The sequence below is a fragment of the Dunckerocampus dactyliophorus genome, chromosome 3 (assembly GCF_027744805.1).
Source record: "Dunckerocampus dactyliophorus isolate RoL2022-P2 chromosome 3, RoL_Ddac_1.1, whole genome shotgun sequence".
NCBI lineage: Eukaryota > Metazoa > Chordata > Actinopteri > Syngnathiformes > Syngnathidae > Dunckerocampus > Dunckerocampus dactyliophorus.
This window is the reverse complement of record NC_072821.1, coordinates 13,997,909-14,011,921: the sequence shown is the minus strand read 5'-3', so window position 1 is coordinate 14,011,921 and position 14,013 is coordinate 13,997,909. Positions and strand designations below refer to the sequence as shown.

At 39.5% G+C, this 14,013-nt stretch overlaps 2 protein-coding genes across 2 annotated transcripts in view; one reads left to right on the top strand and one right to left on the bottom strand.

The window, feature by feature from the left end:
- Positions 1-982: 982 nt before the first annotated feature.
- On the bottom strand, positions 983-3,568 carry bola3 (bolA family member 3). Its single transcript, XM_054771145.1, has 4 exons — positions 3,405-3,568; positions 3,185-3,308; positions 2,858-2,946; positions 983-1,499 (listed from the first exon to the last, which is right to left on the bottom strand). The coding sequence occupies exons 1-4, from the start codon at positions 3,465-3,467 to the stop codon at positions 1,434-1,436; spliced, it is 342 nt and encodes a 113-aa protein (XP_054627120.1). The 5' UTR covers positions 3,468-3,568; the 3' UTR covers positions 983-1,433.
- A 982-nt stretch (positions 3,569-4,550) lies between these two features.
- The window catches only part of LOC129178633 (polycystic kidney disease protein 1-like 2), a 40,348-nt gene continuing 30,885 nt past the window's right edge, over positions 4,551-14,013 (top strand). The window contains exons 1-14 of the mRNA XM_054771025.1: positions 4,551-4,878; positions 5,412-5,570; positions 5,655-5,843; positions 6,528-6,638; positions 6,916-7,063; positions 10,247-10,479; positions 10,560-10,970; positions 11,051-11,163; positions 11,590-11,725; positions 11,985-12,183; positions 12,692-12,803; positions 12,876-13,017; positions 13,175-13,375; positions 13,613-13,755. Coding sequence (XP_054627000.1) covers positions 4,569-4,878; positions 5,412-5,570; positions 5,655-5,843; positions 6,528-6,638; positions 6,916-7,063; positions 10,247-10,479; positions 10,560-10,970; positions 11,051-11,163; positions 11,590-11,725; positions 11,985-12,183; positions 12,692-12,803; positions 12,876-13,017; positions 13,175-13,375; positions 13,613-13,755 — 2,607 coding nt within the window. The 5' untranslated portion in view covers positions 4,551-4,568. The remainder of the gene's footprint in view (positions 4,879-5,411; positions 5,571-5,654; positions 5,844-6,527; positions 6,639-6,915; positions 7,064-10,246; positions 10,480-10,559; positions 10,971-11,050; positions 11,164-11,589; positions 11,726-11,984; positions 12,184-12,691; positions 12,804-12,875; positions 13,018-13,174; positions 13,376-13,612; positions 13,756-14,013) is intronic.

The following is a 14,013-nucleotide window of genomic DNA, read 5'->3' as shown; positions in this document are numbered from 1 at the left end:
AACAAGTGTGGTGCCTTCAGGGACACTTGGAAATGAAGAACGCAGCTCTCATCTTTCAACATGTTCACTCACAGCAACACGGACACTCACATTCACACTAGGTAATATATACAGGCCCATGTGAAATTAGAATACAATGGTGTGAAAAAGTGTTTGCCCCCTTCCTGATTTCTTTTTTTTGTTGTTGCATGTTTGCCACCCTTAAATGTTTCAGATCATCTAACAAACTTAAATATTAGTCAATGACAAAACAAAATGCAGTTTTTCAATGAAAGTTTGTATTACAGTATTAAGGGAGAAATAAAATCCAAACCTACATGGCCCTGTGTGATAAAGTCATTACCCCTAAACCTAATAACTGGTTGGGCCACCCTTAGCAGCAACAACGGCCATCAACTGTTTATGATAAATTGCAATGAGCCTCTTACAGCGCTGTGGAGAAATTTCGGCCCACTCATCTTTGCAGAATTGTTGTAATTCAGCCACACTGGAGGATTTTTCCGAGCGTGAACTGCCTTTTTAAGGTCATGCCACAGCATCTCAATAGGATTCTGGTCGGCATTTTGATTAGGCCGCTCCAAAGTCTTCATTTTGTTTCAGTTTAAGTTTTCAGTTTTCATTAACACTGCCAGAAAGATATTCATTTAACAATATGTTTGTTGTTATGGTTTTAGTTTGCATTATACTGAGCATTATCATCTTAAAAGGCAGATGTTGTGACAATGCACTTGTATTGGATCACAGGTGTACCACATGCTGTGGACGGTGACTTAAAAAAACAACTGTATGTCCAAAATTGCTAGTTTGACAATCAATATACTTTAATTACATGCTACTGTATATCTAATTCTCAATAACCTGTCAAACAAAATTTCATCTTGTTTGTGATTTACTAAGTGTTATATATACATATATATATTTTTTTAGAAACTAGAGCATGATTCATGAATCATTCAACATGGTACTATAATTTGAGTTCATGTTCAAGCTTGCTTTCATCTTTTATTTCATGTAGTATTTTTCTTTACAAAGATAAGTGTAGAAATATTCTTGTAATACAAAATATTTTAATAGAGCGAGTCAAGTAAAAGTGGCTTATACATTATTACATAGTATGACTAGTGCTGGCATTGCATAAATACACTATTCCACTATGTGCAGTGTGCAGACAGATTCGTGTGCAATACATAAACTATGTTGGGACATTACGGGATACATTTGGCTCACAGTCTCAGGCACCATGGCAATATGATACAACTGCAGGACCATGTATCATTTTGTGTGTACTGTATGTGTTCACAGATTGTTTTGCAATATTGTATGCATTTCACATTTATTTGTTTAGCTACAAAACATCTACTTACACATTGTTGATTTATGGTAAATATGATGAACACTGGAATTATTTTTGCAGTAGTAGGGGAATTTGTGTATTACTGTTTTGGAATATCTGTGAATATTCTCAGTCCATGCATTCCTTGAATCTCTTCCTTCAGTGCCTATAGAGAACAAAAATACAGAGATCAAAGTAAGTGCAGACACCAACTGCCATCTTTTTAAAAACACTCATCACACACCCCTGTGGAGATTATCTTTAAAATACATCACTAGCATTAGGCACACCTTCACACTATTAAAAAAGTTCAGTGGAGAACTCCGGCTATAATAATGCTCAGTTTTCATTGACACCCTGAAGAGGAATTTGTTTAATAATAATGTTTAGTATTGCAGTTTGCAGTGGTGTAACTACAATGCATTATACTGAGAACTATTCATAACAGGGGTCACCAACGCGGTGCCCGCGGGCACCAGGTACCCCACCACTCCCACGACCATGAGGTGCCCGCAAGACTGCTTGTCATTCAGGTTTTAGTTAATAACGTGGGAACCCTAGAGAGAAATGCATTCTGAAATACAAAATGCGTGTTGTGGATACCAGCATTTTGTTAATGTTCTGGTGAAACAAATTTGTTTGGGTTGAAATAAGCTATGAAAATAAATGTTACAAAAATGAGTAGCTCTTGGCCATTTTCATTTTGTACAAGTAGCTCTCAAAAGAAAAAGCGTTGGAGGCCACTGGTTTATACTGTAACATATTGGTTCCCTTATCAGAGACAAAATAAAACACAAAGTATGTTGCAGTGCAGTTCAACGCCACAGTACACTACAATAAACAAATGGTTAAATTAAATAAACACTTCTCAAACAGTAGTTAGTATAATCAACATAATGGTGTGTTAAAAGCATATTATCTAATACAGCTGCAGTTTTAGATCTCTTTCATTCATGTATGAATGAATGAAGTGGCAAATGAATGGATATCATCTATCCCAGTGGTTCCCCAACTTTTTACAGTGGAGTACCCCTTCAGACATTTGACCTGAAACCATGTACTCCCTACTCCAGCACACTTAAAAAAAACACACCTTTTGATATTAACTTGAAATATTGAACACAATTAATTGGTATTATTTTTATAATAATTTCTGGTCAAAATTGTGTATTTTGCATGGTCACATTTTGGATAACGTTTCACATGAGCACTGATAAATAGCCAAGTAATCATCCAACATATCTTTTGCAAATGTTAAACATAGCTAATTGAATAATCTTGTCAGATTAAACACTGTTAATGCACAAAATAATCATCAAATTTACTTATTTGTTCATATGACGCACACAGAGCAATGAACAACATCGTGTGCTGTCTCCTTCCTGCTTTCTGCCTCGTTCTCCATTGCGCCGTGAGGCGTTCAGGAGCCATCGTAATTTGAGTGCTGGGTAATAATTGTTCTTAATTTTTATTCACGTATCCCGCTTTGGGAACCCAGGATATACAGCATTTAATGACAACTACCTGATTAACAAGTTGGTGTTGCTGAATCGTTCTCTTGCCTTTGAATTCACTGGACTCTATGTAGACCTCATACATGGCCCCACAGCCGCCTGTAGGAGGAGACACGAAAAGGTCACACAAGAACATGCTACAATTGCTGAGCTTGTACAAGTAGTAAACATAACTGAACCGATTGCCAATGCAGGACTGAAAAGTAATATTTGCTAATTGCAAAAATACAAAAACTAAAAATACAAAATCAATGTTATTTTTTTAATGAGATCAATATCTTGTTACGTGTCTGACTGAGTTCTGCCAAAAGCTTCATTATGAATGATTTCCATGTACCTGATATATCCACAACTTTGAGCGACGACGCCTGGGGGAATTTCTCCTTTAGTACCTTTATGATGCGAACTTCTCCATCAGTTTGCGTGGATAAACACCTCCACGACTGCGCAAGGACGACAGTCTGTGGGCACAGAGGAGAAATTAGCCAACCGCTATCGGTTAGCATGAGTCACGTTGTGTACTGCGTTTGAAACACCCTAGGTTTCTTCTAATTTACCTGATTCCTGAACAGAATCCGAAGTGCGGATATGACAGTGCCGGCGCCCTTAACAGCCAACATCGTCAACGTGTTATGTATTTATTCATAAGACTAGAACGAAGAGCTTACATATACCGCTAGCTTGTGCTTACACAACGTCGTCCCTCGAATATGACGTCAACATCCGGGTATCTATTGTTTTTTTAAATGAATGCGACCACTATAAACTCCCTTGGTTTGGTTTGTTTAATCAAATATTACAAAAAAAGTTTTACCAGTTCTTTGTTACATTTGTTTTACATAATTTATACATTCGTAAAACTACAATGGGTCAAACAACTTTGGCTTGTCTGACATACGGGACTTCATGAACTGTATAATTCGTAAAGTAATCCATTTATCCAACTGAGTAAAATAATATTTTTTCCTAGCACAAGACAACTTAAACACGTGATAGTTAATTTATCATTAAAAACGTATGTCATGAAGCATTACCTTCTAATGCTTAGTAAATCAAATTATAACATTTGTAGTAATAGTCATGTTTGTCTTTACAGTTTTACCGGGGGCTCCGTACAGTTTCCCTTTTAATAATATGAGAAGAAAAGGTCAACATGCATTGTATATTTGCTCTATTTTGGGATCTATTATTTGTTTATTTTATTGAGCACTGCAGTTTTTAGTGAATATACAGGGTATCTAACTGTTGCTTTAGTTATAAAACATTGCCATGAATAGTCTTCTGAGCTTGATCCTTTAATCATATTAACCATTAAAGGCAGGTCAAATGTAATGTTTACCATTAAACCCTATCAGGTTCAACAACAAAAGATCCTCCAGAACACAGATGAATGCCCTCATGTACCTCGAATGTCTCGTGGAAGATGAAATCAACATTTTATAACAGCTCAGACTGACAAGCGTATCTCTCTCTGCAGGTTGTGGAGCCATTAGTGACTGTTGACAGTTGGCTTTTGTCTCCTTTCAGGACAGCCCTCGGCTTTTGTTTGTTCACAAGAGTTATATGCACAATACAAAGCTAGGCAGCCATCAAGTAAACTATCCTTAAGTCAGACATGACCCTAAAGAGCTGGCCTTTTGTCACGGCCGCTGACGTCATTGTCCTTTAAAGTCATGTTGTTACAACATCGAGTGCAAGCAGTGTGCAGGTGGACAGCGGCAATGATGGACCACCCTGTCTTGACTTTAACTGTTCTCCTTCTCAGCTCTACTTGTTTTGCTGTGGAGGAACCAGACGCTCTGTCCTGCCCAAAACACCAGGAACACTTTGACGACTCCTGCTACGAGTTTGTGGGTCTGCAGCGCTCCTTCCTTAGTGCCCAGAAATGGTGCGAGAGGGGAGGAGGACACATAGCCTTCATCCTGAACGACGAGACACAGCAGTTCCTTCAGAAGCACCTCGATTCAGAGAAGGACTGGTGGTTAGGTTTGGCACCTGCTGCACCAAACCTCACTCTGGACACCACAGCGGGTGAGAGGGCATGTCAAATTAACCTGAACATTAAGTGCATAGGTTTTTATACCATCTTTTTACTTGTGTAGCGCTGTAAAAACATAGTAAGGACACTAGAACTGTCAATAAAGTGAAATAATAGAGCAGCAGCCAGCAGTTAATATACAGTAAGCAGTCAGGCCATTTACAAAATTACAAAATGGCACAGGTGATGTTTAAATATTGTGGCCTTTTATAATAGCACAACCTTATTTGATAAACTGAAGTTGAAATTAATGACACATGGCACTATTCATATCATTATTATGAAAAATAATAAAATATGTGACCGTAAATTTCAAAGGATTATCACCTTTTCTTGTTGTTATCGCTTTGAACAGCCGATTAGCTGGCTCATACTTCTGTGAAGGATGAGGAATAATGACAGATGTTTCTCATTTACACTGTCTTTTTAATGGGCTTGCAATGAGAGATGATCACAGTTTGCAGCTGAAGCACTGGTAACCTCAATTAAGATGATGAATGTTTTTTTCCCCTTTCATCAATCCTAGTTTCCCTGGCGTGGCTGGATGGCTCAGATATCAGCTATGATAACTGGGCGAAAGTACCCGATGCACAAGCAAGATGTGGACATATCCTGAAACAGTCAAGCTTCCAGTGGGAAGCCTCAGAGAACTGTAGCCAAGAACTTAACTTCATCTGCCAGTTTGGTACAGCACATAAACACAAATACAACTACCGGTAATTTTGTTTTTGTTGTATCAAGTTATCAATCTTGTTTTGTTTGTTTGCAGATTCTGGGAGGTCTATTGCTTGTGATGGCCAAAATGCCACATTGCAGTGTGGCTCTGGGCAAGTCATAGAGATAGACGACAGCTTCTATGGTCGAAAAACAATTCACTACTGTCGGACCAAACTCACCACCCCAGGCTCAACTCCTCAGGAGGAGTGCAGCTGGATCGATGTTGTTGACTCTGTGACAGGTATTTATTGAGATTTAAATGTATTTAACATGCACATAATCACCTCTTATTGTCAAAACAACATCCAAGTACTGTAATTAATGTTTTGCCTGCCTCTGCAGTTACTTTTAAGGCTACAGTCAACATAGACAGTGATGAATGTGCATTTGATTTTCAACATGGTCAAAAGATAAAGCCAAGCTAATGTGCAGACCTCTGCCAAGGCCGAATGCCAAACATGTCCATCTGACGGGATGGTTGGAAAAATCATGACATGCAAAGCCTTATCGTAGATGCAGCTCCATCTACTGGATCTGTTAGTGACGCCGCCCCCATTTGGTCCCAATGCAAGTGGACTGCAAGTGGACAACTGTAAATAAATAATTAGATCTGCTCTCTCTTTTTTTTTTTATCTTTGCCAAAATGGAAGTCAATTGCATAGTTTTTGCATAATTTTGCAAAATTAAAGCTCTACCAAAGCGCACTAACAAAATAACAATCCTTGCTTGCCTTTGTGACAGTGGTGAGTACATCAGCATGTTAGCATGTGAAGAGTTTCCAGGATTTGTTGCAACTGGTTATCCTTAGTATTCTGAACCATCCTCAAGTGCGTTTTCCCGGCCTCCTATCATTTAGTTGATATTTAGTTGAAAATAGTGCAGAAATTAGGAAATCACCTTTTCCATGACGCTTGTGTCATTCCAGCCAATTGCCATGGTCTGCAGGCCTGCCAAGCCCCATCAGATGTGAAGTCTTACGGTGAACCCTGTCCTCTGTTGGGAAGTTACTTGTCTGTGGAATACCGCTGCAAAGATGGTCAGATACACACATCCCACGTCCTCTTTGCCTTGAGGGCATATGAAACAGATGCAATATATATAATAATTTAACAATGTACCTCTTGTTTCATGTCTCATCTAATGACTGCCAGATGTGTGTAATTAGCATTTTCACATTTTCTCCTCCAGTTTGGAATTGCATGTTAGTGATGAAATCCTGTCACTACAAAACACACAAAAAAAATTGCCTAATGCCAGAGTTTTGTAATTCATTTGTGTATTTATTTATATTTGGTAATGTTATTTCCTCCCAGGACTACACCTGCTGATGAGTAAACTGGCGGCGGTGTTTGATAACGTCACCATCACTGTCAATTGGCTGCTGCATCCTTATGAGGGAAACCTTACATGCACTCTGAATGCTGGAGATGGCCACACTATTGATCCCTATGGCCCGGAAGAGTAAGCAACAATTTGTATTATTGCAGATACATTAGATATACCGCAGAGCCAGCCCTGGCCAAAGTGGCTCCCTGGGCGAGATTTTATATGGGCCCCCCCCCTCCGTCGGCAATGTACATAGCTTGGAAATGAAATTGAATGACATTGTTTGTACCGTTGTCTTTAATTTGTCAGATAACTTATCACCCAATTTCCATGGTTAACAAATTACAAACACCCTTACCCTAAAAATTAAAATAATGAAAATAATAAATAAATAATAATATTAAATACAATAATCAACATATAACTATTTAAATAACCACACAGTTTGTACACAGTAACTCTCTATATAAGCTACATTTACACCATGCAATAACTATATACAAAAACAAAATAAAATAACTGCACACAGAAGCTATATAAAATGCCTATATACAACTATATGCAAAACTATGGACAAAAATTATGAGACTTATTTCTTATAATTTGTAGTATTATTAATTGGGCATTGCTTTACATTTGAATCAATTTGAGTTTTTCCATATTTAAGAGTTCGCACATATTAGCGCCCCCTGGAGGCCACGGGGCCCTTGGCAGCTGCCTATCTTGCATAAATGGGCCAGGCTGCTCTGATATACCATCTATGTTAGCGTAGATGTTTTAGTAAGTACTGTACAGTTCCAAAGCTGAACACAAAACATGCCTTGACATGAGAATCCCCAGTTTTCATATACTAGGTCATATTGAGTAAAATACTTGTGAAATACTACAACATTTACAAAAATAAAGCTCAAGAGCTGTGTAAAAAAGTCTCCCTTAACAAAGTGTTCAGATTTATTTGACAATTTTAAAGAAGGGTTTGGTGTATTTATAACCACAAACAGCTATACAGACTTGATCAAAATCTTAAGACCAGTTGAAAAATTGCTAGAATTTGCATTTTGCACATTTGGATCTCAATGAGGTTTTAAGTAGAGCTACAATATGCAAAAGCAAGAAGGGGGAGTGAGACAAAAAGCACTTTGAAAAAGTCATTTATTGAAAACAACAATTCAACTGAAATAGGCTGTTTATCAGCTGATCAAAAGTTTAAGACCATCGCTCAAAAAATAACAAAAAACTCTCCAAACCAGAACAAAAAATGTTCTCAGTAGGACTCAGTAATGAGTAGCTCCACCGTTCTTGTTAATCACTTCAAAAATGGCTTTGGGCATGCTTGATGTGAGTGTTTCCAGGAGGCTAGTGGGAACATTGCTCCAAGTGGTGAAGATCAATCAATCAATCAAAGTTTATTTATATAGCGCTTTACAATAGCCCACGGGCTCCCAAAGTGCTTCACAATAAGACAAAACATTAGAACACAGCATAAAACATAAACACAAAGTAAACACAGAATAAAAACTCTATAAGAAAATGCTTCAGTGCTGCAGAGTGCTAAAAGCCTTTAAAAGTACATAAAATGGGAGTCAACAAGAACTAAAAATGCAAAAAAAATAGAAGACCGCCCTAGTCGGTGTTGAACGCCTGTCTAAAAAAATGAGTTTTCAATTTCGATTTAAAAAGGCCGACTTCAGTAGTGGTGCGAATGTCAGTGGGCAGTTTGTTCCACAGTCTGGGAGCAGCGACGGAGAAACAGCGTTCGCCCCACTGTTTGTATTTTGCCCGTGGGACTTCTAACAGAAGCTGTTCCGAGGAACGGAGGGCCCTGCCGTGATTGCGGATAGTTAAAAGCTCCGACAAGTACGACGGAGCAAGGCCGTTAATGGCATTAAAAACAAATACTAAAATTTTAAAATCGATTCTAAAACGAACTGGAAGCCAGTGGAGTGATGACAGCACCGGGGTGATGTGCTCACGTCTGGGCGTGTTTGTTAAAAACCGGGCAGCAGCGTTCTGGACCAACTGCAGACGCGAAATTGAGGTCTGGCTCAGGCCAACGTAAAGTGCGTTGCAGATGACTTCACGAAGGCTTTATAAACTTCCCCTTGCCATCCATCCCCAAATGTTCTCTATGGGATTTAAATGAAGGGAACATGCAGGATGGTCCAAAAGAGTGATGTTATTCTTCCTGAAGAAGTCCTTGGTCAAGCGAGTATTGTGAACTGCAGCGTTGTCCTGTTGAAAAACCCAGCTGTTACCACACAGACGAGGGCCCTCAGTCATGAGGGATGCATGCTGCAACATCTGCACATAAGAAGCCGCCGTTTAACGACCCTGCACTACCTGAAGCTCCAGTGTTCCACTGAATGAAAAAGCACCCCAGATCATGATGGACCCCCCCTCCACTGTGCCGGGTAGAAGACATCTCAGGTGGGATCTCCTTGTCATGCCAGTAACATAGGAAGCCATCTGGACCGTCAAGGTTACATTTTTTCTCATCTTTTTTTCCACCTTTCAATGTCCCATATTTGATGCTCCCTGGCAAAGTCTGAACGGGCAGTTTTGCAGCGTTGAAGGAGACAAGGTCTTTGAATTCGTTTTTTAAACCCTTTTCCCACAGATGCCGTCTGATGGTTATTGTGCTGCAGTCGGCACCAGTAAGGGCCTTAATTTGGGTCGAAGACCGCCCTGTGTCTTGATCGACAGCCAATCGGATCCTCAGCACAAGTGTGATTTTTTTTGGGTCTACCACTTGACTTTTTTTGTTCCATAATGCTCAGGATCTTTCAAAAAAATTTGAATGACTGATTTACTGCGCCCAACCTCAGCAGCAATGGCAGGCTGCAAGAGGCCTTGCTTATGCAGCTCGACAATCCGACCACGTTGAAATAGAGAAAGCTTCTTAGCTTCAGCCATCAGTAGGGAATGACAGTGTGAATGCCTTACAGAAAATTAAAATTTTGAGCAGATTTTGGCTTTTATAGACTGTGGTCTTAAACTTTTGATCAGCTGATATTTCAGTTTGGGTTTTGTTGTTTAAATTACAAATTGCAAATGTGTTTTGTCTCACTCCCCCTTCTTGCTTTTGCATATTGTAGCTCTACTTAAAACCTCATTAAGATCCAAATGTGCAAAATGCAAATTCTAGCAATTTTTCGACTACTATGATAATAAACATATAGGCAAATGAATACCTCTCTGACAGTGTCAAAACGGGACATTATTATCTTTGTTAAGGCAAAATTATTTTCATTGTCTTGTGGAGGGTGTATACAAGTAAAGATAGTTGCCTCTTAGAACCCACTTTATACTTTTTGATAGGACGGAGAGCACAGTAATGCACAAGTTCAAAACACCTGGACGTTTTGTGGTCACAGTGGAGTGTTCCACCAGTGACTGGCATGTGACAGCTCAAAAAGCCATAACCATTCAAGAGCCTGTGGGTCAGTTTGGTGACATCAAGTGCTATAGCACCAACACGTCAGAAGATGGCACTAACTGCACCCTGTTCTATGGCGGTGGGCCTGTAGAAGTTCAGGTCACAGTGGGGGCAGGTGAGTCAGGTTTGAATTTTAGATTACACTGTCATTATATAACAAAGTTATATCAAGTTGTTTTGTTTTGCTCTACATAGGTACAAATGTAACCTACATACTTCAGTATAAGGACCTTTTACTTGCAAACTCATCGGTTGACCAAGGGATCACACCTCACAACATTACTCTGAATGCAAGTACAGTGGAGCAAGTGGGGCGTGGCTGTAACAACCTGACTTTAACCGCCTCCAACGAGGTCACAACCCAGACGGTGTCCACTGAATTTCAGCTGTGTCTACTTGAGCCGGTCGAAGGGCTGCAGGCCTCGGTGATAGCAGAGCAGGGCCAGTGTCCCGACTCCAGTGACCTCAATATTAGTGTCTCGCTGGCACGAGGAGCCCCTGTGAGACTTCTGTTCACACTGACTGCAGGCAATATCAGCCACTCTGAGACCAGAGAGATGCTCAATGGAAGCTTACAAACGTATACTTTTGGCAGTCCAGTGGAAGGTATTCTCAAGTTGATTGCATTAATTTCATCACATAATGTACATCCACAAAACTCATAAATACCACCTTTTTGGTTACAGGATCATTTAAAGTGAATGTGCAAGCCATGAATGCCTTCTCAGCCTCTGATTTTAACGTGAGCCTAGAGAGCATATTCCTGGATTGTAGGAACTACTCTGACTTTGGAAACATGGTATGTTCTGTGCATCATTGCTCTGTTTTCTACTGACTCTTTGACAGATAGCTTTAGGTGAGATGTGTATAAATTTAAACCAAAATCTCCCCGTGTCTGCGTGGGTTTTCTCCGAGTACTCCGGCTTCCTCCCACAGTCCAAAAACATGCATGTTAGGTTAATTGACGACTCTAAATTGTCCATTGATATGGATGTGAGTGTGAAAGGTTGTTTGTCTATATGCGACCAGTCCAGGGTGTACCCCGCCTCTTGCCCAAAGTCAGCTGGGATAGGCTCCAGCATACCCCCCACAACCCTAGTGAGGACATAAGCGGCATAGAAAATGGAAAGATGGAGGTTTTATTGTGAATTTACTATAAACACTGCATATACAGTAAAGGCTTCCTTAATCAAATGCTTTTCCAACACTTTCTTCTCATTGCCAGAGTGTTGATGACTCTTACAACTTCAAAGTCAATGCCACTCCTGCCTTTGTGGTTGACTACACTAACAATGTCACACTCACGGTTCATGGAAATGCGTCATTGCCCATCAAAGGACTCCAGTATATGTGGAAATGTAGTAAGTGCAATTGTTTCATTATTCTGGTTGAGTTTAGTAACAGATTAACTTCAAGTCACTATATTTCAAGTCACTACAGGGATGGTAAAAGCTACTGTATATATCAAGTATGTTTAAATTCTCATTAATAACATGTTTTTCAGTCTTTTCCTTAGCAAAAAACATCACGCTTAAAGTTGTGACTTGGACTCGATGGTATTTCCTGACATTGTGTATGCTACGATTCACTTTTGCCTCACTTCTCTTTCCATTCCCGCAGCAGGGGACTGCAAATGCAGCAACCAAACAAATGATGAAACTCATGTGATTGACAAACAATGCCTTCCGAATCCATTTGAGATGGCTGTGTACACTGTAACTGTGAAAAAAACGGCCTGGTTTAGGAAATGGGTCCAAGTGGCCTCTCCTTCAAGATGCATCACTGTTGTTCCAGAGGAATTCAAAAATGTCACCATCAGGTAAAAAGGTGTCATGTAGAGTGCCGTTACTGATTACACTAAATTTCCTAAGTTATCAATCTTTAATATTTAAATATTATTAACAAGATTTGAGAACCTCTGTGTGAACGTTCTGAACTCTTGTTTACATGCCAGTGTTGTATTGAGCAGAATAATCCTGCTCAGGGGGTTGCTAAATTGCCAAGATGTTGCACTCAAAATTATCCAGCCTCCATTGTAAATAACATTTATTGATTTATGTTTAATACATGGCATAACATTTGTAGTGTTTGTATTGTAGTTTATGTACTTTGCAAATTTGCAAAATAAAAAGTTGAGACTGATTCAAGAGTGCCTCTGCTGATTGCAGCCAAGTACTGCACACTATTTTGCTTCAATTGCTTGACGATGCAATCAAGTCCAAACAGTTGCTGAGTCATTATTTGCAATTGCTCCATTACTAGTGCCATTGACTATAAATCCTGTTGACGTTAATATGTTATTTGGTTACTTTCCTTTATGATCACAGTTGTGATAATTGCACTTCAGTTGATGTGAGCCACGCTGTAAAGCTGACACTGAGCTGTAAGACCACATGCCCAGATGTGGATTGGTACCTTGAGGATCCAAAGCCTTTGAAGGTCATAGACTTTTCCAAATGGATAATATTACTTTGTTGAATGAATGCTGTAAGTTATTTTCTCCTTTGCCAGGATAACCGGGAAACCTGCTACTCACAAGAAGGAAGAAGGCCGCTGCTGAAGAAGCAGGAGGGCAACAGGGAATTTTTTGTGAACAGCCAACAGTTGACATATTCAAGGGACAATTTGCTTAACATCACTGTCATTGCTCAAGGTGTGTGTCTATCTTTTAAATTCATGAATGCTCAAGTTGTGGTAAATAGTTTAAGGGTGGATTAGATATCATTTCCACACAAGGGGTGACCACCAGTAAAATGTGGCACGAGGCTCAACTTTGGCTGTGAGACTTTTTTGTATTTTTGTTCAACCAGGAAAATCTGAGTTAGGCTACGCCAGGTACACCCTGCCCATACCAGATCCAGAGCCAACAAGTCGAGCACCTGTAGACCCTGTCCCCCCAACATGCAGCATCTCTCCACCATCAGGCACTATACTTGATGCATTTGATATCACCTGCCAAGCAAGTTCCTTCTGTTCATCAGGTTGTCTTTATTGCTTCAAGACAGACACGGGTGAGAACATGCAATGCATTATCGCGTTTGCATTCAACTATCACCTTGTAAGAGTGACTTTACAAAGAAAGAAGTAGAGGAAATAATAATAGGAGCATAATTTTGTTTAACGTAGTGGCAAATCAAGTAAGAATTTGATTAGGCATGTTATATTCTGGATTCCTCCTAGAATGCAAAAAAGAGCTGTATGCAAATGAACAAACAACTAACTTCTAAACCATCTAATTTGTCTTGAAGGCAAACATCTGCGCTGCAGTAATACGGAAGTTGTGAAATCCGTCTTATTGCCCATTGGAGATGAGAAGAATAATTACAATCTGTCCCTTGTGGTCACTGTGAAAAATGAGAATGAGGAAATTACCACGACTGTCTACGCTCAGGTTTGTCATCCACTTACTCAGATTATCAGCTCAAGAAAATAAAAGTTCATGGTCATGGTCATATTGCTTAACAAAGTTACATTAAGGAGCATCATCTTTATACAATTCAACATGTCCAAAAAGGAGTAGGTAGAAATAGAACTTATAAACTAGAATGTAGAAAGGCATATCTTGCCTCACTTTATCCTCACAACACATAGCGATTAAGAGTGATCTTCCTTTGCTTTTACACAGTTAATTTGAAATAGCTCAATTTGC

Coding starts and splice junctions, on each gene's coding strand:
- bola3 (XM_054771145.1), bottom strand. CDS start 3,467: ATGTTGGCTGTTAAGGGCGCCGGCACTGTCATATCCGCACTTCGGATT. Junction 3,309..3,404: donor GGATTCTGTTCAGGAATCAG/GTAAATTAGAAG, acceptor CTGTGCCCACAG/ACTGTCGTCCTTGCGCAGTC. Junction 2,947..3,184: donor CAAAGTTGTGGATATATCAG/GTACATGGAAAT, acceptor CTCCTCCTACAG/GCGGCTGTGGGGCCATGTAT.